This window comes from Xiphophorus maculatus, chromosome 5 (assembly GCF_002775205.1).
Source record: "Xiphophorus maculatus strain JP 163 A chromosome 5, X_maculatus-5.0-male, whole genome shotgun sequence".
Classification (NCBI taxonomy): domain Eukaryota; kingdom Metazoa; phylum Chordata; class Actinopteri; order Cyprinodontiformes; family Poeciliidae; genus Xiphophorus; species Xiphophorus maculatus.
The window spans coordinates 16074274-16101489 of NC_036447.1; the positions used below are offsets into that span (position 1 = coordinate 16074274).

Here is a 27216-nt window from a genome sequence, read left to right on the forward strand (position 1 = left end):
GACTTTTAATTTGGTTTCCTCACCACCTCATTAGACGTTCCTATTGAAACTGAGGATTTCTTGATTTCATAGGGTATTTTTAGTCACACCATTTAGTTTGTTTCTTTATATGTTTTTAGAATAACATCTATTGCCCAATAAAATCTAATTAGTTTTAACTAGAGGGGAAACAATTTCTAAAATTATTGAGGTTAGAGATGTGACTTCAGATTTGATGTCAGCTCTGAATAGACTCTCCTGTTGTTCTTTGTTACTAAAACATTCACAGAGCTGATAACAAAGCTGTTTCTCAGGTTTCTTTACATAAATTTAAGCTCACAATGATTCATATTCCATACAGATTTGGGCTTAATGTAGGCCTGTACAATATTAGGAATAGGAAAGCATGGAAAATATGGGAATATTGGTAATATTCCGATAATTATGACGTGATAAATAAACTAATAATTAAACTGGGCTACTATCTTTCTTCATTGGGTTCATGGCAGACCAACTGCTGATAAAGTGTGGTTTGTGAAGCCTTGAAAGACATGTATTTACTCTTGTTAAGATATAAATTAGTACCGTAATTAAAGTTGCTTCAGGCAAATGTCTGCTGTTTTGTCTTTGAAACAACTTGGGTTTAGTTTCTTAAAACCTTGACTACCTTAATACCTATACTGGATGTAGTGGTGAATAGACAAGCTGAATGCTTATGTACAATAAGACTTATTATAGTCCAGGCAGTTTTTTTTACGATATGCATATTGCAATCAGCAATTTTGACTTGCGATTCATTAATTTATAAATAAAAATGGAAGTCATTTTCCCTGAAATTTAAACTTCTTTATCTTACAAGAGATGCTTATCTCAATACCCATCTGAAACAAGCTTCTTGGTTGGTCGAGAATAATTATCCAATTCTGCTCAAAGTATGAATAATTTTTGGCTTTCCTTTAAAGAAAAACCTTTGTTAAATGCCAGTAAGCATATGGATACACAGTGGAAGTGTAATAAGGTATTTTCTATTTCAAACACAACATTTTGCAGTAGTTTTGAAATTATGAAGAAATTACTATTTTATTTAATCATCCTCACTAGCTAATGATATACACATTTATTGTTGTAAATGTATAGATTAATTAAACCTCGATCACTGAACATTAAGAGTTATAGAAAACACGAGTAGTCTTACTTAGACCTGCATATATTGTATGCTTGGGTTGGACAGGTTGGTTTTGTCCTCCAGCACACTCAAGCGCTGGCATGTTTTATTTAAAAAGCTATTCCAGGTAAGTGCTCCCAGCACTAATTCCCTCTATCCAGCCCAAGAGCCCAGACTGAATCTGGAAACAAAAACATGTTTAAGTATGCTGCCTCCTCCACTTTAAGTCAGAAAGACAAAAAAATCACCTGAATTTGAGAGAGCAGGAATGTAAATGTGAAACATGAAGAGGTGCAACGGGCTGAGGATTTTCTAACTTGTCTGTCCATTTTGGCCTGCGTCATGAAGATGAGGAATGTAAAGTTTTCTTTTTTAGCTTTTAATATTTAATTATTTTTTTATTTCTTTTGTTGCAATGAGCTGCCAGTCTTTTTGGATTAGTCTCCACCAACATTGCAAATACAAGTATTTTGCTAATATTTCTTTGTAGTGAAAGTATATTTAAGGCTTAGTAAAAGTGGACGAAGAACATCTATGGACAGTAGTTTTGAAATCTGGCCACAGATTCTTTGTTGCATTTTGGCTGCACTCTAACACATGGGAATGGTTTGCTCTAACTCTGGCTGAATTAGACTGCAAGTGACTAATCATATTCATCTGGTCACCTGTTGTCTCAAACAAAGCAGTCAAAAGGGCAGTAAGACAATGTGTCTCTGTTTTTGATATTTTTATGTTTGTGACTCTGAGGGGGATAAATGAAACCCTCATCAATTTGTATTCATAAATCAGAAACAACATGGCAGAGGCTAAATGCCAGTGTTGTGTGCCAGAAGGTTGCAGTGTGCTCTGGACTAATTGGACAAATATTGTTTACACTCCAATAAAAAGTTTTGCTAAAAACACAGAAATAGCTGTAGCAGTCAGTTTGCTGGGATCACATGAATCATGCTGCTGGGTCAAAGGAAGCCTTTTCATTGTTGTGCTGTTACTATTCTACAAAAATTGTTTGCTGTAAATCATGACTTGAGCAGCTTTCAGAAGGAAAGGAAAGGCTGAAAACATGAAAGTAAAGACATTAAAAAATTCAAATCACAGTTAGATTATTGTAACTAGCATCTTTCTTGATATTTGAACAAGCTACAAGATAAAATGTACAAGTTCACATTAAATCACATTTACAGTGCTGTTTACTGGTTTTATTTTGTGAACATTTAAAGTCTGTAGTTGTAATATGACAAAATCTGAACAAATTTCCTGAGGTCTAAATGCTTTTTCAAAGCCTTATATGCAAAAGGCTTTCTTCTCTTCATAGATCTTATTCCTCCATGAACTAATCAATTGAATTGAGTGTTTAAAAAATCTTCTGCTTTGTCATTTTTGGACAAATGCGATAAGAGTTTGTGTGTGTTTTGTTTACATTTCTTTTCAGGAAAAATGTCTGACATCCGAGTCGTCAGGAAAATGCAACAACTAAATAACTTGGCTGCGATGGTGACAGAGCTAGCCAGGCCAGGAGACACAATAGTGGATTTCTGCAGTGGAACGGTACTAATGCTCATCCATCAGTCTATTAAACTGATGGATGCTCCATCAGTTTGCACACACGATGCTCCATCTGACTATAGCCACATGAGATGCTGCTTCATTAGTGACCATTTGAAATGGAACAATCTCTCGAAATTACTCGTACTTGTCATTTCCAGTCAGGTGGATGTTGTTGGGAAGGTCACATCATTCACACAAGCTGAAAGCAGGCACACTGAGCAGCACCCTTGAAAGGATTTTTGTAAAAACCAGGAAAGTTCATGTTTAGTTTATGGGGCCTTTCCATGTGCTTTGTGCTTATGTTGTACATTTCTGTTTCCCCTATTTTGTTCTTTTACTTTTTCTCAGGGTCATGTAGGGATTGTTCTGGCTCACACAATTCCAGATTGCCAGGTAAAGTATCTTAATATATATATATGTGTGTGTGGGCTTGTGTGCGTGTTTGTTCAGAGAGTACAGCAATAAGCTGTTTCTTTCTCCACTTTCTAGGTTAAATAAACCTGGTCTAAAAGAGAGATTCTATCCAGGATTTTTTTGTTCTTCATTGTGATACTAGTGATCGCTCTTGTAGCCATTTTATCCCGATAGAGGTTTCTCTGTTAGAAAATACTTTTTTACTCTCAAGTAATTTCTTAGATGTTTATTTCTTAGTTTTACTTGAGTAAAAGTATGTTGAAGTCGTTTAATACAATTTTTTGGTAGTTTACCCACCTCTCCTTATATTCATCATAGGTTGTGCTTTACTGACAAAGATTAGTAGGAGCCCCTTAATAAAAATCACAAAATGCGTATTGTCTGCAGAACATTTTCAGATGAGGTAAAATAATTTATTTTAGATTAACAGACTATAAAACTACTTATCAAAGTAAATTATTGTGTCATTATGTTTTAAAAGTAGCTCTCTAAGGAAATTCTTTAACAAAACACAATATTATGGATTTTTTTCCTTTCCTAATCCTCTGATTGCATTACTGCTGATTCCAACTGTTTTAAAAAATATTGCTGTTTGATATTTTCCTGTTTTCATTGCAGATCATCCTCATAGAGAACAAAGAGGAATCTTTGGTTAGAGCCCAACGTCGCAGCACTGAGCTTGGCCTGAAAAACATTGGTTTTCTTCAGGCCAATTTGGATTACTTTACTGGAGCATTTCAGATTGGGGTGAGTGACACATGTAAAACAAATTTTTAAAAATACAAGTTTTGCAACAGTTCTGTTCTTTACTCCATGTGATTCCCTTCAGATTCTCTAGACAAAAGGATAATCACTTCAGATACAACTAGAAAACAATAAAACAGAATTGAAACTAATTTTAAAGCAATTATAACAAAGAAATAATTTACCACTTAAAGCCAGAAAAGCGCTGCAAACATACACAGCCCCCAGGTAAAACTGACATTAGCATATTTGTCAAAATGTTGGAATAAATTGGGAGAGTTGAATTTGACTTTGTCTTGGGGCGTGTTTGTGCTCTTTGATTGCCTTGGGGTTTTCAAACTAAAATCTTCAGGATTTGAAGAAATACCAACGGTGGTTCAGGGAGGGAGTGAACACCATTGTAACTACTGACTCATAACAGGCCTGCTGTACTTGGTTAATAATGTTAATGTAGTTGCAAGAAAAGATGTGTCTCTTTGCCATGATGGTAAAATATTTCCCTGCATTAAAATTCCATCGTAACAATAATTCATCTTGCATTGTGATGTAACAAATTACATGCTAACATGACGCATGGTGTACTTAAAATTACCTTATTTTTTGTTTTCAAATGTGGATGATGCAATTTGTTAATTATGATTTCAGTTTTACACACTTTTGAGTAAACAATGAGGAGAGTGATATAGTGTTCTCAACTTAATTTGTTAATTTTATGTATGTGGCCATAAAAATCTTTTTTGTAATTATTGAGAAAGTGTCCACAAGATTTTTCTTGTTCATGCTCCCTTTTCGCCCATGTAGAGTAAGTCTTATAAGAGAATCAATGATGAAATTTGTTAAATCGAGTGAATAAACTTATTGATTGATAGATATGGGGATACCATATTCTTGTATGAATGAAAGAGGCTTTATTCAGTTGCTTTTGTTTTAGCTACAGACTTCAATGTTTTTATGCAACTGAACAGTACCTTGAAGGAGCCACTCATCACAGTAGGTTTAACTCCTTTATGCATTATGCATGGCGCCATTTTTAGTCACGTTCAGTTCGGAATGTTAATTATCCAAAAACCTTATTTTAGCATCTGCTCCTCCAGGCTTACATTTCACAGCTTAAGTGTTAAAGTTGTAGCAGGGTGAAGAAACCTTTTGGGCACACATAAACACATACAGTGGAAGCCAGATATTTACATCTGCTGCACAAATAGTTACAGCAGATGTAACCTTGTTTTTCACTGTCAAGACATTAAATCAGATTAAATAGTTCTTTTTTTTAGGTCAGTTAGGATAATTTCTACATGCTAACTGAAAGAATGGGACAAAATTAAATCTATATATATGTTTTACTGTCTTTAATGTTAAAGGTTTATGTACGTTTAGAAGAAAATAGAATAGGAATGTCCTTTATTGTCCCACAGTGAGGAAATTCAGGTGTAACAGCATCAAAGTAACAGGACATGGAGGCCAAATGTCAGTTTAAGAAAGGTCAAACCATTAACGTGCATCAAGCTGAAAAAAAAAAACCTGAGGAGATTTCAGAAAATACTAAAAATAGGTTCAGAACTGACCAACTTCAACTTCTAATTAAAAATTGGAAGAAAAGTGGGTAGCAGCGCCACATGGATGGTGATTGACAGCACTAAGACCGACCTCCTGGTTCTAATTGTTTCTTCCAGTTAGTATACCGCTGTCATGTTCTGTGTTTTCTGTGTATTTATTTAGAGTTTTCTGTGTCCCCGAGTCTTCATGTTGTCCTGTCTTCCCCTTGATTGTTTCCCAGGTGTGTCTCGTTTCTGTGATTACCCTCCCGTGTATTTAATGTCACCTGTGTCTCAGCGTCTCTGTCGGGTCCTCGTCTAATGTGCGTTCAGTCCTTCGTGTTGTCCAGTCGTTTTAACGGTTGCTACCGGTGTCGAGCCCTGGCTTCCGCTCGGCCGTGCTGCCCGTTGCTTGGACTGTGTTTTCTTTATTAAAATCATTTATTCATCTTGCCTGGGTCTACAGCGTCTGCCTCACCACCTCAACACACCGCAATTCAATACAACCGCAGCTTTAAAGGCAAATTTAAATGTATGTGGACTCCTTTGTTTCGGGTTGGGTTTAGATGTAAAATGTGAATAAAATTCTGGCTATGGTTAGGAAAGGACTAGTAATTATTAGGGAAAATGTCTAGGTCATGCATTAATGCAGTTACTGAAATGAATGGAAGCCAATGCAAAGTTCTAAAAAGGGTAGAAATACAAACATGTGCATGTTTGTGTACATGATCCATTGAGATGCTTTTCTTTATTTCTCTAATTTTGAGTATTAAGGAGCAGACAAGTTGTGGAGCTTGAAGGTAATTTGGATTTTGTTTTAGCTTAAGCTATTATTGACTGTGCTCAGATTTTCTGGTTGTTTACAATTGATTCTGCCAGTAGATTTATGTTCGTGGGAACAAAATATGTGCTTTGTCAAATGGCTTGCAGCTTTATTGGTTTATAATGACAAGACTGATGGTATTAGAACACAGTAAAAAAGAAAAGCTTCCAAACCTAAAAAGTTTTAAATGCAATTTGGCAGAAAGTTGTTATGATGAAATATTGGATGATTGCAGGAATTTACTGTTTTTATGCATGGATGGATGCAGAGAGAGGAGGGATTATTTGAACAAAATAGACTATTGTAGCCTTATTCTTTCTATGATGAACACATTGACACACTGACAGCTTTTTTTACTTGAGGAAAAATTGATTCATGAAGAATTAGCTTTACAAGTGCCCTCATGCTTAGGGCATACTAATTAATGTTTTCTACCTCCAGACTCTGCAGAGATGGCACTTAAGCATACTTGTTCATATATATGAACATAGCTGCAATAAATGATTTTAAATTAAACATAATCATTGTGCATATTCAATTAGTAAAACATAGACATAGACTGAGGAAAGGCTTCATTATTGCCAATTTAAAGAGACAAAACACCCCTTAAAAATGATCAAGCATAAATGGTTTTCACTTTAAATGCATAAATAATTATCAAAAAATGTTGCTCATGCACTTCTGTTTGACTAATGTGGTTTTGTGTCGATGAAGGCAAAGGTCAAAACATCGCATTAGAATTTAGTCCTGTATGACTAATCTACATTAATTATCTACATAAAACTGATGTTTGATGGGCTTTTTAGTTTGCTTTAGATGTGTTTGTTATCACAATAAGCAGGTTTTAAGAGCTGCTCTTCTTGTGCCTGTTTGGGTTCTCTTTAGCAATGCCTTTCCCTGGTAAGAAAAAATTATAATTTTAATTATAATTCTCAGTCTGTATTTAGAGAATGTCTTTCTTTTAAGTCAGTACACAACTTACTATCTTCTGTGTTAAGTATAAATAAAGTATAACTTGGAGAACTTTTTTCATATTTATTTTATCTTGTTAGACTTTAATGACTTTAATCTATTTGAGACTTATATAATTTATATGATAAGCCAACACGAAGTAGTGTATAATTGTGAAATAAAAGGAAAAAAGCACATTGATTTCAACATATTTTGCAAATAAACGTTTTAAAAGTGTGGCATACATTTGAACTGCTATGTCTGAATAAAATTCATTGCTAATGAACTGAAATAACTTTGCTAGTAGATATAATTCACCTGTGTCTGATTCTAACAGGAATTAGTATGAATTCAGGTCTTCTGTCAAGACCTCAGAGGTTTCTTATAGGACATCAGTGAAGAAGCAACATTGTGAAGACCAGCAGACACAGCACAGATCAGAGATTTATACATTTTACAGTTTTCGATTCGAACATTAAAAATGAAAGTTACAATATTTCCAGCAGCAAAAATGTGAATATGCATGTGTAGACAAGAAAAGTGGTAGAAACAGGGCATCTCCTACTAGTGATACATTTCTAAACTTTTCAAACAGGAAATATGTTAATTGTAAACAACCAGAGTTGTTTACAGTAGAAATGAATTTGTTACATTTACGATAGTTTAATAGTAACAGAATAAGATATCAAATATAAGTGAAGCTTATTTTGTTTCACATTTGTCATTTAATACAGAGCTCAGTTGAAGAGACATCTTTGTGGTGATTATAAATCTTTAATAACCTGAGGTCCATGAACATCCTTGTTTAATATATCAAACCTGCTGTTTAGCTGGAGAATACATCCAATTTTGTCAAACTGTGATCTGTAACTTTCTAACTTTAAAAGTGCCTTATCGTTATTAATAGTATTAAATAAAAACAGAGTTGTTACAGAAAGCTCATAATTAGTGTTTGTAATGTTACCATGACAAACAGTCATTTCTCAACATTGTGGTAACTCAGATGAATAGTTTCAAATGTTGTTCTACACTACCGCCATGCTTTCCCACTGATGACTTGAGTTTCTGAGACTGAAGTTTCCATAGCTGGAAATATCCATTGGAGCCGTAATCACAATGAAGTGTTGTCCTAAAATGCATTGACCCGGGGAAAAAGAATAAAGTTTCATGCCACTCTTTTAAAATTCTTATTTGTAAAAAGAATAAATAAATATAAATGAAAGACTTATAACCTTTTCCTTCCACTTCACAATTTCAGGACTCAAATAGCAAAGGCACAACATAAAAAGTAATTTAGCTTTCAAAAGCTGCAATGCAGGATTTCAAGCTCTGCTTTTGCTTTTTATTTTCTATTTAATTATACGTTTAAAGAGTTTTGTAAAATGTGTGTTTTGAGTTTATTCTGAGTAGAATGCCTTGCTTTGCAGGATACAGTTTTTGCTCAACTGTCTTCTGTGTTGTTGTTTTTTTTTCAGTTTTCTTTTGTTTTGCCATCTTGGCGTGTTCGTACTTGTTTGTATGTGACATATTGTTTCTTTGTTTTTTTTATATTTTGTGTGAAATATACATTTTTCCATCTTAGAGCTCATTCTTCCACAAAGATTATGTGAAAGCAAATGTGCATAAGCTCCAACTTTCATAAAGATTTAGAGAGCATTACCAAATGTCTTCCTGTCTAGACATACCAGTGACTGAGAGTGGCTTTAGCAATGTTGCTCAGGCTGTCTGTATCTCCCCTTCCCCATGTGGAGGAGGAGCTCCTGCCAGCTGTTCTAATCCCACCCTGATCAGCTCTGAACTTCTGTTGTGCGGCTCTGCTGTCAAGATGTTTTCCATTCAGATTTCCTGACATGACAACTTCTTGGAAAACATTAGTAGAACATAGATTTAGCAACCTCAGTTGCACAGATATTCTTTGTGGATATTCTCATATAGATATTTATTAATTGAAACTCATTTTAGCAAATTGAAAAACATCTTTTAACAATATTTTTTTTCCAGATGTGCTTATCTGGGAAAAAATAGCTGGAAGACAGAGACAGGAAACGTTCTTGGGTCTTTTAGTCCCCTTCAGCTGTTCCTGATATAAGCAGAGCATTACTAATGCAGGGGCAGGTGTTTATCACCACGCAGAGTTTACCCACTCAATAGGAATCTTGATGCATTCGTGCTTCTGCTCTGAAAGCATCAATTCTGTTGTTTGCTGGAGCTCCTGATGTCTGCAAGTTTGAAGTTTTACGTGCAGCAGCCATTATGAAGTAATCAATAGGGATCAATAATAAGTGCTCTCAGTTTATATTCTTTAAAAATGTTTTGAATAAGAAAAATTAGTCTTTATTAGTTGAATTACACAGTTTGGGTTTTGTCTTTGTCTGCTCTAACGAAGGTTGCCCTCCATGCATGTGGAATTGCGACAGACATGGTATTGGAGCACTGCATCCAGGCAGGAGCCGCCTTCATCATCAGTCCTTGTTGCTACGGCTTCATCCAGAATGCAGTCAAGTTCACCTTCCCTAAGAGGTCTGTGCCTTTTCTCTACTCCTCCCTCCAGAGCCACCTCCCTTGGCTATTTCGCCTTAAAATGTTGTTTGTGACCTTGTTAGTTTCATGTCAGATTAATGCTGCCTCCATTCCCCCTCCTCCCTTGACTTTTTTTTTTTTTAGTTTCCTTGTTCAACCCCTGCTGTCTATTATTCCCAAATTCATTCTGACTCCATTTCTGCTCTCACATAGAGATAATCTTGTCGCTACGTTTTTGTTCAGCTCCCGTTTCTTATCAGCACCACTGACAGTCTGAGGCAGCGGTGTCACATCACCTCCTCTGCAGGGTCCGTCCCTCACATTTTCAGTCTTCTTGTCAGCTCCAAAGAGGGGCTCTCACTGCAGAGGCGGTCAGGAGTAATATAAATAGACTGGAATGGAAATCTGCTTGAAATCACTCTTGACTTGTGACATGCAATATTCAGTTGAACAGAAAAATGCCCCTCGATCTGGTTGCTTGGATGATGCAGTTAGAAGTGAAAGAAAAACGCAGCGCATCATCAGACAGTGATAAACAGGAGGATGCACTGAGCGTAATTGAAGTTGATTTGTTGCTTAATGCTGTTAGAACTTACCGTCATAACAAGGCAGACAGCTGTTAAAACAACTCCATGCGTCTGATTGCTGGGAAACAAAGCTGTTGTGTGGTAGTGCTGACATAACGTTAGCATTTTATGGTAGAAAAGCTGGTGCAGCAAATGATGCTCCAAACATCAGGTTGGAAGGAATGATGCTGTGTCTGATATTTTACTGACTTCTCTTGTTCATTCTATGTCAATTTTGCATTTTTAAAACCGAACTTGCAAAAATGTTGTAAACGACAGATTACACTCATCTTTAAACTACAATTCATCACTTGCAGAGTAATAATTTTATAATGAAACCTCTCTGCCTGTCTCCAGGTAGTAGCACTAAACTTAGATGTGTGAAACAGCAGGCAATTCTAGTGTTGCTCCTGTAAGTCTCTCGTATATCAGCCATGTGTTGCTATGAATTAGGAAGAAAATTATGCTTCAATTAGACCATCACTTGTGTCGATTTCCTACTAATTTGATCTTCAGCTAAGCTAGGCAGCCTGGATTTTTTCTTTTAATTTTTTTTAAAGAAAATACCATTGCAAGAGCGCTGGAATATAAAGATAGCTGGTGGTGTGGTACCTCAGACAGTTGCTTGCCTCAAGAGTCATCTCGAGTACCACATTTTAAAAGTCTCTGTGTCCTACTCATATCTCAGTCATTCTGCATTTTTACTCAAGACCATTTAAGACTCCAGCTGCATCAGCCTTTTATTGTTTGTTTTTCCTTTTATGGCAGCTTAGTGTTGGACTCCTGGCTGCATTTAAGTGCAGCCAGTAGTGTTTTATATTGAGAATGTCCTCCAGGTCAATGAAGAACCATCAGATTCAGAGTGACATATCACCTTGTTTGATTTGAAGTGTTTCAATTAATAACAGATACAACCAAGAATGTGTGCATACTTGACGTTTTAAACGACATTTTTTGTCATCAATGCTGAATTAGTCAATGGACAATGGAAGATGGAAAAGTTATCTGCTCCATTGCCAGTTGTGTTTTAATATTCTTGGCTGTTTAAGAGTAAATTAATCCTTATTCTCCAAATATGTACTATTGTTAGATTAGCTGCTGTAACATTTCTGTAGGTCTCACATCCATGTGTCTGGGTGGTCCTTTCTAAGGATCAAGCCACCTTATGCACATAGTGTGAATAAATAATCCAAGGAAAATTGGACTGTATACAGAGATTTGCCATAACAATGAACACTAGTGACAAAGTCTGGGAAACACTTTGTGTTTTATTTGAGCATTTTTATTCAAATTTGATATTTACTAACAAGAAGCACCATTACAAACATTTAAACAGCTGAAATAGCATTCAACTGCCTAGTGCAGTTTTCTTTTGCCAACTCAGCTCTTCATCCTTCACAACTTCTTGTTGGAATGACAGCAAGATGTTTTTGGGACCAATACTAAGATGTGTCTGCAGGCAATATGTGGCAAGGAGCTGCACACCTGACTCAGTCAATCATGACACTTTTAGTGTGTTTTTCTTTTTTGCTAGGGGTCATATTCCAGGTAGTCATGTGTGCATTCTGCAGGTGTCTGCATTCCAAAACGTTTGCAGGTTTTTATGAGCTGTGAAACTCAGCTTCCCATTTATTAATGCTTCCAAATGTTCCTCCGTGTGACCGGGCTGGCTCTTAACCCTTGACACAACCCTTGTTGAATTTTAATTAACCTCAAACATTAACCAAACTTTGTGATGGATAAACTGCATTTATCCTTCACAAATGAACTGACTTCTTTCCCAGGGAGAAAGTAATTATTCTATGAAATCATGAGCTCTGTTTGTGTTTGTTTGATCTTTTTTTCTAAAATTCATGATTTATTTGTGAGAGCTTTGTCCATTAAAAATGACTCTCACAAAAAGAGACCACACACACAGACACCCCCTCATGTGGCCTGAGCAGCTAAACATGAAATACATGGCCTTTCAGAAATATTTTAATGTAATATTCAGCTTTCTCTTATTTGTGCATGGCGTTTTACAAGTACAGATTGTGACGTTTTACATCTTAATCAAGTTGTTTATTTTCTTCACATTGAGTCAATTTTCACAAGTTTGAAATTCATTGTCATTGATTTTTCAGATAGTCTGGAATGACTAAGAAATTTGCTTTAAGCATCATGTTGGAATAATATCTCTAAATCAGCAGTGCCCAACTGTGGTTCACACAGCACTATACCTTGAATGTTTTAGATGCTTCCTTGCTTTAACGCACCTGATTCAGATGATAGCAGTTCAATAAAACTCTATTAATTAGCCATCAATTGGAACCAAGTGTGTTGAAGCAGGGAAGCATCTAAACATGCAGAGCAGTGTACCTTGAGAACCAGGGTTGGGAAACACTGCTCTAAGCTATTCTTTGACTGGAGTAGAGGAAAATGTTTAGTTAAATTGGAATGACTCAAACCTCTTTCCAGCTAAGATGATTTGAGGCTTGTCATACACACAAAATATAAAGACAACACATGATTGATTTTAATATCAAAGCGAAATTGCATGGTGAAAGCAACTTTCTTAAGTTTAAACTAAGCACAATTTACTGGGAATGTCCCAGAAAAGAGAAAATATTCATTTAGCACCTGCTGTGGTGAGAATTACTATGCTTTAACATCAGAGGCAGACTGGAGCATTGTGATGGAAAGACAAAAGTAGATCAAATGAACACTTGTTTCAAACATGGTATGAAGGATACCTGAGGTATGAATAACAACTTGTTGAACCCCAAAGCCAGTGAGCTACAAAAGAAGAAGACCACCTCCTCTTGTTGGTGAAAAACAGGTGTTAGAGCCTAGGATTTGCACAAAATTAGACCATAACAAATTGGAAAAATGTTGCTTAGTACAATGAGTATTTTATTTCAGTGGCAACATTTGAATATTGAGATCAGAATTTGGAGAACATTAATCGAATTAAGATTACTGGTGGATGTGTAATGGCTTGGAAAGTATTTTGCTGGCACTCTTTGGAGACCATTATTACAAGCTGATACACTTAATACCTGCAATCACAAATCATCCCTTGAGCTCACTGTACTGCAGTGGTTTAGTGCAGTGATTCTATCGTTTCAATTTGAACTAAATTAATGAGGAATGTTTCTGGAACCTTGACTATTCTGTGCCGCAAAAAATAAGTTCAAATAGCAAAAATGGGTGGAGCCATCAAATGAGTCAGTGGGTGTAAGTGTAATTTAGCACCAATGGGATTTATGCTAAATTTGCAGACTGACCCTAAGAAAACAAGAACTGTACCAGCTGTAATGTTTTGCCACTTGACTTATTTTTATGATTCTTTAAATATTACCAGATTTGATTAAATATATTTTGATTACACACAGACAAATAATCACATACTCTCCAGTTTACAAGCCTGTAAAGGTAAAAATGACCAAATGTGGCTATTCATTTTTACAGTTCTCTATTTGCATAGTAAAAACATTATTTTCTCTTATGTACGTTAACACGGTTTGTCTTCTGTTTTTACAGCAAAAGGTTTCAAGAGACTCTCACATCCAAGGTATGCTTTACACTGTGAATACATCTCCAACAATTCAATTTTACTTTGTATCAAATAAAGCACAGTCTTTGCAGATTTCTGAAATCTTCACATAGATGTGAGCCTTCGGTAGCTGCGGGTTTATCTTCCAAATGTCTTCATTTCCTTCCTATGTTTTCTTTTTCGTATCGTAGTTTGATACTTGTTTGTTGATGTCTTGCATTAACCAAAGTGGAAAAGAAAAACATTCAGTGGTAGAAAATGCTCAAATTTTAGTTCTATATACCTGAACAGCAAATCATTAACCTATTAAAAGCTAAAGATATTCTTATTTTGTAGATATAAACAGTAAGTCAGTATGTCCAAGTTAGAGCAGACTATGAAATTAATATAAATTAGGAAATATTCGGTTTGAGTTTCACACATAATATATTAATCCTTTATTTATAAAGTTGAATATATTTGTGTTACCAGTAATTACGGGCAAGTCTAAATTCCATTGTTTTGCTATGAAAACAACACAGTATTGAGTGTCCTATGGTCACATTCAGCTTAAATGTAATTTAGTTTTTAATATCCTTCTCCTGAATGATTAATATATTTCTGACAAGCAAATTTGCATGTATGTTTTTCTTTTAATCAGACGTTAACAGAGCTAATACTATCTTTACACTGATCTTTGTCTTGGTGAACAAATCTTATGCAGGCTTTTACAAGGGAGGAGTTCACACCCTCCAGCCACTCAAGCCTTTATCGCTCAGCACAGGCACACTGCTGCTCTTCAGGGAGAGGCTGTCCCAAAGTGATCTATGGGACCTGTCAGAGCCCCCGAGGGGGAAATCTGTGTAAAGTAGCTGCGGGTCCTAACCATGGCAACCTCAGGTTGATGTGTCAAAACACTGAGCCAGCTTCTCTTCCTTGGTGCAGAGCAGGACCCTTACATGGGCTGACTGGCACAGAGAATAATATACAGTGCCTTGCAAAAGTTTTCACCCCCATTCAACCTTTCCACATTGTGTCAAGCTGCAAACACACACATTTTGGTTTGTAATTCTTTCATGGAAGAAAAAAAGTGCACAGTTTTCATTATTTTTGTTTTGTACAAATAAAATATGCATTTATATTCAAACCTCTTTATTCTGTTACCCACAAATGTAACAAAGTGTTGCTATCAGTAGACTCAAAGACTCAACTTGTCTGTATTTTCATTTTGGTGTAAATGTAGCTGTTACGTGAAAATCTAAGAGATTTGGCAGAGAACAGTTGTGAACAAATAGCATCATGAAGACAAAGAAACACAGTTAATATTTCAAGGATGAAGTTGTGGAGAGGTTTGTTGGAGGGTTTACATTAAAACCCTGAAATAAAGAGCCGTGAAGCTCTGCATGAGAAAAGAAGAGCATGGTAACCTGGAGGAGTTGCAGAGCTTCACGACTCAGGTGGAATTATCCGCTGGTAAGATGACAACTAGTCATGCTCTCTATTACCCTAATGGATGAGTTAGTAAAAATAAAGAAAAGTTTAAAGAAAACCATCAGTTGTCCTGCATAAAGTTTGTGACAGACATGTAGAGATTGAATTCAGGCATTTCAATAGAAAGGGTGCGAAAATATAAACACATGGCACACATTTTTTTTTCATAAAAGCAAATTAAAGCCATGTATTATAATTTTTCTCAACGTTACAATTGTGCACTACTTTGTGTTGGTCTATCACATAAAGTCTTCATAAAAAAGTGACTTTGTGGTTATAACGTTAAGAAACGTCAAAAAGCTTAAAGCGTATGAATACTATTGTAAGATACTGATTTTCTAAGGTTGTAGATTATTATTTTTGTTTTTATTACTGAGAGAAAAACAAGATTAAACAAAATAACAATAAAAAAACAAACTCACAACTTTTGATGCGGAAGCCCCATAACAGTGCAAATACTTTGCAACACTTTATTTCTTTTGCTATGTGCAGAAAGCAATGTTCCCTATGTTTCTGCTCTCAGACACCCACTTGTCTTGTTTATAGCAGAACCACCGTTGTCCTTGTGAACCGAAAGTAGTTAAAGCAAACGACAAGATGCTGACAGATGCTTGTGAAATAAAGGGTTAATGGTGTGAGGTGTTGGTGCTTGGCTCAAACGTAAAGGGCCAGCTCTGCTTTACGGCCTTGTATTCAGCATTTACTCTGCACTGTGAAAAATGGGATCAATTAAAGCAGAGGCAGCTTAGAGATGACTTACTGCTCTGCTGAATCACTTGTTACATGAACCATACACAGGGAGAAGCTTAGAACGGGGAACCGTGTCCTTTGTTTGGAAATAAATTACCTGGGTTCATGTGGTCTGTTTGGAAAGCTGACAGGGATGCACATATTTCACTCCTAGGGGTGGCAGTTGTATTATTTCCTATCTGGCAACTATTTTTAACAAACATATAAATTAGAAACATGTCACCTGGAAATGATTACGAGCAAACAAACAGCTGCAAGCCGGATCCATGTCACAATATCTAATGACATGTAATATGGAAAGGCAGACAGAGCGACTGCTGCTGGGGTTTGTACATGGCAGCAACCACTAATGGAGGCTTGTTAGGTAGTCTGGTTGCTAATGTTGGAGTCGCAGGTCTGGGTGTGCTGACTTTGATTTTGTGTGTGTAAAAATAACCACGTCAAGGAATGTTAAGCTTTCATGAGCTGACAGATTTACGATGCATCGAGATAAGACATCTCATTTCCAACATCGTTCCCTCATCACTGAGCTAAGTACGCCGGTGAGATTGTAATGTCACTTTTTGCCACTGTTTATACAGATTTACAAAACTGCGCCATGTCTCCAGTCTTGTCTGGTGGACTTTGTTTTGACTCCACAGTTGCTAGGCAAGTCTAATAAGATGATTGTTAGGATACATTCTTTGGATACATTCTTGACAAAAGAATTACTACTTTCTCTCTGCTATCATGTTTTGCTTCCATTAAAACAGGAAATTCTTGTATTTTTATGGGCATAGTGTAAAATCTTGACAGATACTTAGGTCCAGTAAATGCAAACTTGTGTGTTAAAACAGCTAAAACAGACAGATTTTTAGCTTATTGTGCCTAACCATGCGATCTGCTATGTTTCCTGCCTCACAGGCGTAACGTGCCGAGATCTGCATCATGGCTGTGCACAAATTCAAGCAGGTGTAGGCTAAAATAGGAGTAGTAGACAAGCAAAACTAATCCATTCATCCATGTTGGTTTCACTGAATTCTTTAAATGTCTGAAAGGCATGGCTTTGTTGTGCCTACTGTTGCAGCCTTGAGGTATATTGTTTCAAAAGGTGGTCAAACAAGGTAAACAGTATTTCCAGATTAAACAGTTATTTTTCATCTGTCTTCCTCAGGAACACATGATCCTTTGCCGCTTTGCAGATCAGACTGCGGTCCAGTTGCCACCCGAGAGGCGCCTCATTGGTACTGTTCATAATCTGCCCTTTTATCCCATCTTGTCTCCATAATGCAAACATTTGTGGCATTAAAGTATAAGGATTCCTACTGTCCTTTTAGTTAATTTGATTATTTATCAAGGTGAACTGTGAATAATTTTTGCACTTGTTTCTTTAAGTTTCTTGGCTTGGTTCTTTGGCAGGCATCAAGTATTTTGTCTTGTTTGTTCTAAGAGATATTTTTCTCTCTCTGTTTTCTTATCTGGGATTAATTCTTAGAATCTCTATATAGAAGGTTTCTACGAGGTCTTACAAATGATCATATCAATTTTAAGTCCTTGAAAATTTGTTTTGGGGGTCAAAGATGCATGGTCACTGTGCTTCTACTTGTAGCTATTTCCACTTGTCTGAGGTTCTAATGTAAACACTGAGTTGAGAGGGCGTGGCCAGCAGCAGCTTATTTGCATAAGTAGCCCTAAAACAACGTATTTCTAAATGAGCTCAATAGAGCCAGAACTGACCAGATGAAACATCAACTGAACTGGCTTCAGTTTAATGAAGTTCATTTCACTTTAAAATACTGTTCAGTTGATTTCAACTCAATTCATTTTGATTAATTAGAGAAAATGCCTTATGCTTATTTTAGCTGGACCTTGAGTTTTTACTTTCATTTATCAACATTTTACATCTTGTGAGAAATCTATTGCTGAGAGCCATTTGTTAAATTTCCTGTAGTTGTACATTGATTCAATTATCAATGCACAACTGATAATTGTTGTGAACAGCATAGAATAAGTCCGTTCTATTATATTCTGCTTTACACTGTACATATGTCTTCATTCATGTATTGAGATCACCTCACTATGAAGCTTTAATACTTGTGAAATGTGTTAAAAACATTTGACAAAGAAAAAAAAACAGTGACTGAAACGAGCAGCTGCAGGATCAGAGTTCCATTCAGATGGAAGTGTGAAACCTCCATTCCTGCGCTGGATCTTTACTGAGAACTGTTTTCATTATGTTAAGTACCCTTTTTCAAGTTGATAGCTTTCCACTTTATCAAAGCTTCATTAAATCAGAGAAGCTCCCCAGGGTTCTTGAATCGGAAGCCTTTATATTTGTATCTGACACCACCTGTCACTGGTCTCTTCTGTCAGATCACAGTACATTTTCTTCTTATCTTTCCTAAATCTGCTAGTCAGGCTTTTGCCATCAAAGCAGCATGACAATGAACAGTGTTTAATTTAGGTGGGAGTTGTTATTTTTTTCTGTGAAGAGACTAAATACATAAAATAAAAACCTGAACTAGATATGTTTAAATAAATACTCACATTGCATAGTTTAGGAGTTGTGTTAAATTGGCATCTGATCCTCCACAGCCCAGCTCATTTGGTGTATGCTGATAAGGCACAAATATTGCAAATTGTCAATTAATGAATTAATGTTAAGAGCTACTGCTGATCCCAACATATCTGCTGTGATTAGCAGTCTAATCACAACAGAGAAATGTTTAGCTCTCTGGTATTAAATTAAACCTGCTGTGTTTGAAAGTACAGAAATGCTGAGTGTGACTAGAAGAACCTCATATCTACATTGAAGTTCAGAGGTAGAAACATCTGTATGTTTTGGCCAAACATACAGAATAACTTTGGGGGCCAATGAAGGCTTTCATTTACTATGAAATATTGATCAAGTCCCTTCTTTACTCAGCCTTAACACAGAAGACCAGTTCGCTCACAAAGCTTAAAAAAGGAACCTCTGGTCCTTCACATATGATCATTCAAGCCTCACATTTCCAGCTCACATGTGTCATCATTATTTATTTACTTAATTAACATGCTAATTGGTTTTGTGTTTTTCTGTATTGCAAATATTCTGTCTTTCTAAATTGAAATTCACCTTCCATAATAATTAGAGAATTATTATGGTAATAGTGCTCTAATTATTACCATAATAGTAATTATGGTAATAATTTACTGTTATGTAAATAATTACATTTTGTTCGTAAGTCAGGAAGCTTATAAAATCAGTGATAGGTAAATTATGGCACTCCCCTCTCCAGACACTAATAAAACCAATAAATAACCATAATTGTTTTTACCCATCATCCAGTTTAGGACTTGTTTGGTCATCATGCAGAGCCTGAATTTCTGCTGGATTTCAAGAAAAAAGTGTATGTTATCTCGACTCGATTTGGTGACAAACGATAGCATTTTATCGTTTTTATTTGTACTAATGCAGGAAAACACTGCATGGGATTGGTGGACTTGGACCGGTCTTGGGCTGCAGAGACTCATGGGTACTCGGTTCAGGTGATGACTATGGAGCCTGAAAGCTGTTCGCCAAAGAACAACATGTTGATGGGAAGGCCGCCGCAGAGGACTGCAGAGCCAGCTGGACAAGTCGATGCATAATCAGGACTGTGAGCTCTACTGCACAGCTGAGCGTCTCCAGAATCGTTGAAATTGATGCTGGGTCTCACATGGCAGAAGCATTTCTTTTAAATGTCTGTTTTCAAGCAATATTGGTTTTATGAAAGGTGGAAACTGTTAAACTGCATTTTTAAAAGTCAGACTCTCATTCTAAAAAAATAAAGTTGGAACCAAAAAGGATGGAAGGTGTTTTTATTTGAACAGGGGGTTTGTTACAGGTGCTCTGTCCACAGCTAGCCACCAATTTGCAGTGCTATGATTGTGTTTTTGCTGACACTGTGTGATCAAACTGTCCATGTACACAGAAGCATCAGTAATTTTACACTTACTTTGTTAATTAAGCAAATCATACGTCGGCACTTGCAGACGATCTGCATAAGCAGTCAGATCCTTCTGATTAACTGCAGGGGAAGCTCAGAGCTATGAGACTCATCTGCAGGTAAAGATCAACTAGGGAATACCCTCAGCACTACCTCACCTTCACTTTCTGTGTATTTTAATCAAGTAGTGGTAGAGAAGCACCTTTAGAGGTAAAAAGCAGCTTTCAGCTTCAAATAGTTATGTTTAAAATAAGTCTTTGTGTAATTCTGTGGAGAAACTGAATATTTCTCATAAAAGATATGTAAATGGTCCAGCATCCTGCAAAAGTACTTGCATCCATTGAATTTTTACAAATGTTGATATATCTGCAGATGTTAGATTTTTATATGATGCACTGCATGACTGTGAGTTGGTAGCAAAATTATCTTTTTCAACATTTCTACAGATAGGATCTGAAGTGTGCTATAGGCCCTACTTCCAAGCCTTGCTGTTTTTTCTTTTGCTTTTGTTCTGGACTTTGACTGGGCCATTTTTACATGTCTTCTCAAATTGACACACATGGTTTAGTTGTTTCATTGTAGCTCTGACTGTATGTTCACTGTATGTGTTATTCTACTACGATATTAATATCTGACCCAGTTTTAAGTCTTTTTTTGCGGGTTTATATAAAGATTGCTCTGTTTAGCTCCATCCATCAGTTCTGACCAGCTTTTCTGTCCCTATAGAAAAGCATCCCCAGAGCATGATGATGCCACTCCCTGTGGTAATGATGTGTTCAGCATATAAGCAGTGGTATTGACTGAATTTCCCCTTTTGAGAAGAGAGATTTTTTTTTTCTTTGCATTTTATAAAGATCATATTTCTGAACTTCAAGACTTCTAATTATCCTGTCTGTGGATTCTCCTACTGAAGCTGTGGAGTTCTGGAGCATCTTTTGAGAAACTACCATGATCCTCTTGGCTGCTTCACTGCATAGTTCTCTCCTGGCTTACCATATCAGTTTAAGTGGCCATGTTTGGTAAGTTTGCAGTTGTACCATACATTTCCGTTGCTACAAATGCATAGCACATATTTTAGATTTATATGTTTTAAGTTTTTCTTCCAATTAACAAATGTTGGTTTCTTACACAAATGTTTGTGGAGCTGACAAAATATGTAAAAAAAAAAAATTAAACTGATTTCTTTTTCAATCCACTGTGTACATCCCCTATATTATATTCAGCAGTATTTATTAATTAATGATTGTGTCAAAAAGATTGGTGTGCTTGGTAACGTTTAGATGGAGAGGCTTTGAGGGCTTTGTACTCATCTGAATTCTGTCACCAGAGTCAGTCTGTCCTGAAGTGAATAGCCACAGACACCACTTGTTTCAAGAATTTTTCCTCAAGAGGAGGCGTCTGACTCCCTGTTCACATTTGTGACTCTGCAGGATTATACGCAGGTGGTGTCACTAGAAGCCTCCATCTAAACCTGTGAAATTGCTTGATTTAAGCTGAAGGGAAGATACTGGCGGTTGAATGGTGTGCTTTATTATTACAAAACAGTGGAAACAGCTCTTTCAGTGGATTAGTTGAATTCACTTTTAAACAATGATTGTTCTCTTGACGCTTTTCAATGAGTGCATCACGCTGATGTGCTAAGACCTCAATATTATTCTGAAACTGGATAATTAAAATTTCTTTTAGTGTTTTTTTCGAAGCTGAGTCAAGAAGATTATTTGCTTTTGTCTAAAGTAATCTGATACTTTGTGCAAATTGTTTTCAAAGAAAACAGCCATTTCATCTGTGAGTAGTATTTATTCAGAAGATCTCCATAAACAGATGTCGATACCTGATTTAGCAACAAAACTAATCCAACTCCCCAAGTTCTAACAGTTTATCCACCAACCCACCTTTTTTCTTTTTACTGATACCCCTGTGTTGTAAACAGTCCATTGTTCTCTACTTAGGCCCCAACCTTTTGTGATCAAGCAGATAAGAGATTTCCAAATTGACAATTTATATTTTGTTAATGTTGCTTGGTTACTGAAGGAAGCATGCAAAAAATCAATTTGAAATACATGTAAGAAACTTTACATGATTTTTGTTGGTTTTGCAACATGTCTGCTCTTTCATGTTAAATTTGCAACTTTTTTTAATAATCACAAATTTACTTAAATCTGTAAATTATTGTTCATATGTTGTTTTTTCAAGTAAATTTTAGATTATATTTCTTATCTCTAAAGTTTTCTTGCCCCGGTCTGTGCAAATGGAAATGCACCAGGAATTGTCTGGTAAGCTATTTCAGTTCAACTGACCAAAATTGGTGATAAGCAGGTTAATTGAACACACTATGCATAAGCACTTCCAAATATCACTAACAACATTTCTAAGTGTGTGCTCTTTTAAGTAAAAGTATGTCACATCTAATTTAAGTACTAGTTTCCAGAGAAAGCACAGAGATGTAAAAAGCTGCTGGGGTGGTTTGGACTATAACATATCTAGATGTGGAGATATGTCTGCCTATATTCAAGCAATGAGAGATTACCTTCAAGTTGCCGCTATAAATCATTAACGGTTGCTAATGTGAGCAGAAGGCTTGAAAGAATCATTTTCAGTAATGTTCAACTTGTGCTTCAATGATATGTAACTTCTTATGTCATATTTCTGGAAGAGAAATCCAAAAAGGCTCAAACTGGTATCAGCAGGTCTCCCGTTCCATGCATAATATGGTAAAGTCTCTGAAAAGCTCTTTCAGTGACAAACTATTGCACCCTAAATGTGCAAAGGAGCAGTATATGTAGTCCTTCCTCTCTGCAGCTGTCAGACTTTACAATCAGCATCTCTCCCAGAAAACCACGATATAGAGCAATGGTTCAAAATCCCCCATGTGCAATTTACAGCTAAACTTGTTATATTCCCTTCAATATGCATCCACTTACTTTTTTCTTTTTTTCCATCTCTCCTTGAACAGAGCCATACATTCATTCATTTATATGCAGCCTTTGTATAATGCATGCTAGCATTTACTGTATATATTGGTGCACTTTGGGTGTTTACATATGCATTTAGTCTTGCAAATGTGTATAAAGATTCCCTTTTCTAGTTTGTTGTTTTCTGTTTTTGTATTTCTTTTTCGTAGACCTCTTAGTCTTTTGGATAGCTTATATACTCCTGCAGAGGTGGAATTTCCCGGTTGTGAATTAAAATAGGCAGTATTCTGCTATTATGTTATACATTTTTAAGGAGCAATCATATTCAAATTTTTAACTGCCACATTCCTTAACCAGAAAAGAAAAAAAAACTGCACTTTTTGTGTTCATGAATAATATGTGCCCTCCCAAAAAACACCAGTTCTGTGTTTTAGAGGGACAGCATAGAGCTTAAGACTTAAATATGGTGCAACTCTTTTAGGCTTCATCTTGAAACTAAATCAACTACAGCCCTCCTGTTATAAGTCACAGATGTGGCTTTCTCATTTAAAATGGCTAACTAGAGCCTTAGTTAGTTACTCAGTCTCATACATGATCTCCTATAATGTCACCCCTTATTTCTGTGCCGCATAAGAGTTTAACATTTCAAGCTCTCCACCTACTCAGAGATCCCTGTTACAGCAAATAGTTTATTTTATGTAGGTTTATAGAAGACTAGGACTGGGTAGGTATTTTAAATTTATTTAAGTGACAGAAGCAATAAGGCAAATAGTTAAACAATTTGGAATCTGTAAGAGTAACAGTGATGTCACAGTAAATAAAGGGATACAAACAAAATATTTTAATTAAAAAATCCATGTATTTAACTATGAAAAAATATGACATTTCCAAATAATAATTCTACTTTTTTAAATTATTATTTTCATAATAACTTGTGAGCCATGCTGTGAGATTAATGGCTGGCTCTGGGTTGTGACTGAAACCACACAAAAACAGCGGAAGTAAAGTATTTTTACGAGAATAGTAATTTTAAAGAATAATAAATCATGACAGTGTGAAGGAGTGAGTATGAACATTACAAATGTAATATTCTTACAAAAAAATTAATCCAACTTGACCCTTAAGAACAACAGTGAGGGAGTCAAAGTCAGGAGTTTGTGGAGTGTAGCAGAGGTCAGACTCCAATATCCCTAATCAGTTTTTTGTTAACTCTGAAAATAAACCAAATCAAATCAATAAAAACAATACAACTCTTGTGACAATAGAAAATATTTCTGAATTTCTCTAGGTTTGTAGTATGTATTTGATTTTCAACAATTTCCGCATCCTTTTCTTTTTTCTTTTACTTTGTTATGGTTTCTTTAATACCATTTAATATTTTTGATTCAATGTAAATACATTTATATGTTTTTATTTAGGTTGTTTTATTTAGGTTTTGGGCAAACCTGCTCTTTAAAATTCGCACATTCAGAACCTCCACATTTATCCTTTGGGCTGTTGGTAATGAGGCATGATTTGGCCAGTCTGCATCACCAGTTTCTCAGTTTTTAATGTAATAAATCATAGTATGACATGCTTTCACTTTGTGATTGATCATCTAATTACACATAATCAACTTTTCTCCAAAACCTTCCATGTCAAACTTCAGTGCCACCATATAGACTAAGATTCATCACCAGAGTAAGTGACAGGCTGTAACAACATGAACTATGACAGAAAGCCAGTAAGGACTTTGATCAACCAACAGTATGCTATAATCCTATCAAAACATCTTCCCAATTTGTCCTCTTCTCCAGGATGGTACACGATTTATCTCCACACTGTGTTGTTTTAAGGTAGTTTGTTTCAAGCAGATTGCTCTCAAAGCTGAAAATGAGATGGTTGCTGTGATTTTGTTCTCCATGCTTTAGAGAATGTGGCGCTCTGATGGGTTGGCTAAAATTTAGTAATTGCTTAGGCCCAAAAGCCATGCACCTAACGCACCACTGGTGTCAGCCAAATATTTTTCAGCCAATTTTTGTAATCGCAGGAGGGTTGCAAGCTTTTGCAAAGCAATTCAAATTTATCAGCCGCTGGAAAACTGAATCAGAACAAGTCTAAATGAGGCTAACCAGAATTCATACATGGAATCGCTGCAGGTTCAGTGCACAAGGCATAACAGCTGTGTTGACATTCCTGTCAAATTGTCTGTGCTTATTTTCTGTACATATTTTTTTTTCTAAAAACTGAAGTGAATTCATTGTATGAATGTTTTATCTTTTGCAATCACTTTATTAGGTAAATGGCACATCAAAAAAATTTTCATTTTTGACATGTTTTTTTGTTTTTGCCTGATTTAATTTGGATTTTTTTGTAAAGCTTACTTGAACACAAATAACATAGAGGGAAGGAGATAGAATAAGATATTAATTTCCTTCCCTTGTTTTAAATAAATATTGATTTAAATAATTTTGAGCTTTGGTAACAACTTCCTTCTGCTGTTGGCACATTTTAGAGAAGTATATTATACCACTAAATACATCAGAGGAGTGCAGATAGTTACATAAAGTAACTATTTCCTCAATGTGATGTATTTAAACCAGAAGAAATGAACAATGTTGCATTACACTGTCATTTAAAAATAAACATAAAGAATGGTCTAAATCAAGGCTTTGCATAGACCCTAAAATAACTTATGTATAAATGAGATGTGCAAAGCCTCAACACTGAAATCAAAGCCATGGTGATATACATGGCATTTGAGAGCTGCACCACTTATGAAGTATAAATGTTTCATTTCTCCAAAATATTTGACATTCTGCTTCAACTGGTGATCAAATAATGTATACTAATTTTAAAGATGCAGGAAGATGCGATCCTGGAGTGCCATTTACCCAAGGTAGCATATCTTCCTATGTGCAGGTACAGCAACATAGTACAACAATCACAATATTATCTCTGGGACAGAGATAGTAAAAATTGTTACAGCTTTCTCTGCAAAAAAAAAAAAAAAATCAACTTTAATGCTCTGAAGATTCTCGTTAGTGTGTGTTGTGGAGTAAGTTCTTAAGGTTCACAGATTATTGTAACAGATGTATTTTCTTCATTGAAAGAAAGTAAAAAAAAATAAGAATAACTAAACGTTAACTTATTTTCCAATTTTGGCTTAAATTTTGAAATGTCATCCATGTCATGAAAAGCATGCCCTATCTTCTTGTTAAAACAGGAATGAGTAAAAATTAGAGCCTCAAAAAGCTTTTATCTGTAGACTGTATTGACGTACTTGTACTTGATTAAGTACGGTAATCAAGTACGTTTGAAACAAATATGTTGAAGACGTTAATGTGAAAAACAAAACTAAATGTATATATTTGAAATTTCTTCCTTGGTTATTTTTCTGACAGACAGAAAGCTTTGTACCTGGATGTCGTTTGCATCCTGAGTGTCTCTGCTAACCAGTTCTATGGTAACAAACGGCGCTACATGAGCGCGTCCATTTGTTACCTTTTCTCCCACATACATATATAATTTCCACTGCGTCTACTTTCCTCTCGTGAGTGCTATCTACCTGGGTGGCCGCGTGCAAGTGCGTGCCTCTGCAGGCTATGCAATTAATTAAAGCACTTCTAAAAAAAAAAAAAAAAACCTGTGTGGAGCCCCACGTGCTGCACAGGTTGCGTGCTTGCGCGGATTTTTCTTCAAGGTGCTGGGTTAACACATGAAGGTAGATAGGGGTCAGCCTGCTGAGCTTGTTGTGAGTTTGGAGAGTCCGCTACCTGAACTTGTGAGAAGAGAGAGAGAGAAGGGAAGAGAAAGGAAGGGAGGAGGGAAGAAGGCTGTGCGCTCTTCTCCCGGCAGAGTGCGTCCCGCTCACGCACACTCAACGGGACTCGCTCTGCTTTCAGGCATTAAGCTAGATTGTCCTCCCCGCTTCTCCTGCTGGATATCGCAGATGAACAGTTTAACGAACGCAGGCAAACTCTTCCCACCCGACAGCATTCAGGCTCCAGCGCACAAATCCACTCTGTTTTAAATAGTCTGTTTGCTTTGGTCACCTTTTCCCACCCGGTCCTTTTGGATTACGTTAGACCGAGATCAAACTGGGCGCGCAACTATGGAAATCATGCAATTGTGGATAAAGTTGGTGGTGTTTTACTGTTGCTGTTTGGGAGCAAGTGCAGATTTCGATGGCAGGTAAGGAACACTTTAATGCAGCGGTGTTTTGGTGAAATTACATGTTCGATCTTTTGCATGTTTTGCACCTGAACATAGTCAGCAGGTTGCTCTGTGAGGCTTTCAAACTAAAATATTAGTTTACAATGTCTCTGCTAAAATATCCAAGGTGTGCTCGAACCGAAGTATCAGTCAAATCCTTCCAAAC

The 27216-nt window shown here is 36.2% G+C and overlaps 2 protein-coding genes across 5 annotated transcripts in view; both read left to right on the forward strand.

Annotated features, from left to right (window-relative positions):
- Positions 1–21117, forward strand: part of gstcd (glutathione S-transferase C-terminal domain containing) — a 48285-nt gene extending 27168 nt beyond the window's left edge. Inside the window, exons 6-12 of the mRNA XM_023334525.1 lie at positions 2574–2689; positions 3038–3082; positions 3722–3850; positions 9543–9676; positions 13765–13795; positions 17151–17220; positions 19434–21117. Of these exons, the coding sequence (XP_023190293.1) occupies positions 2574–2689; positions 3038–3082; positions 3722–3850; positions 9543–9676; positions 13765–13795; positions 17151–17220; positions 19434–19606 (698 nt within the window). The 3' untranslated portion in view covers positions 19607–21117. The remainder of the gene's footprint in view (positions 1–2573; positions 2690–3037; positions 3083–3721; positions 3851–9542; positions 9677–13764; positions 13796–17150; positions 17221–19433) is intronic.
- Positions 21118–26582: 5465 nt separating this feature from the next.
- Positions 26583–27216, forward strand: part of npnt (nephronectin) — a 58222-nt gene continuing 57588 nt past the window's right edge. The window contains exon 1 of one of the 4 annotated variants that reach the window (XM_014471293.2): positions 26583–27029. In XM_014471293.2, the coding sequence (XP_014326779.1) occupies positions 26950–27029 (80 nt within the window). In that variant the 5' untranslated portion in view covers positions 26583–26949. The remainder of the gene's footprint in view (positions 27030–27216) is intronic. The other 3 variants (XM_023334357.1, XM_023334358.1, XM_023334359.1) reach the window with 3 other exon arrangements.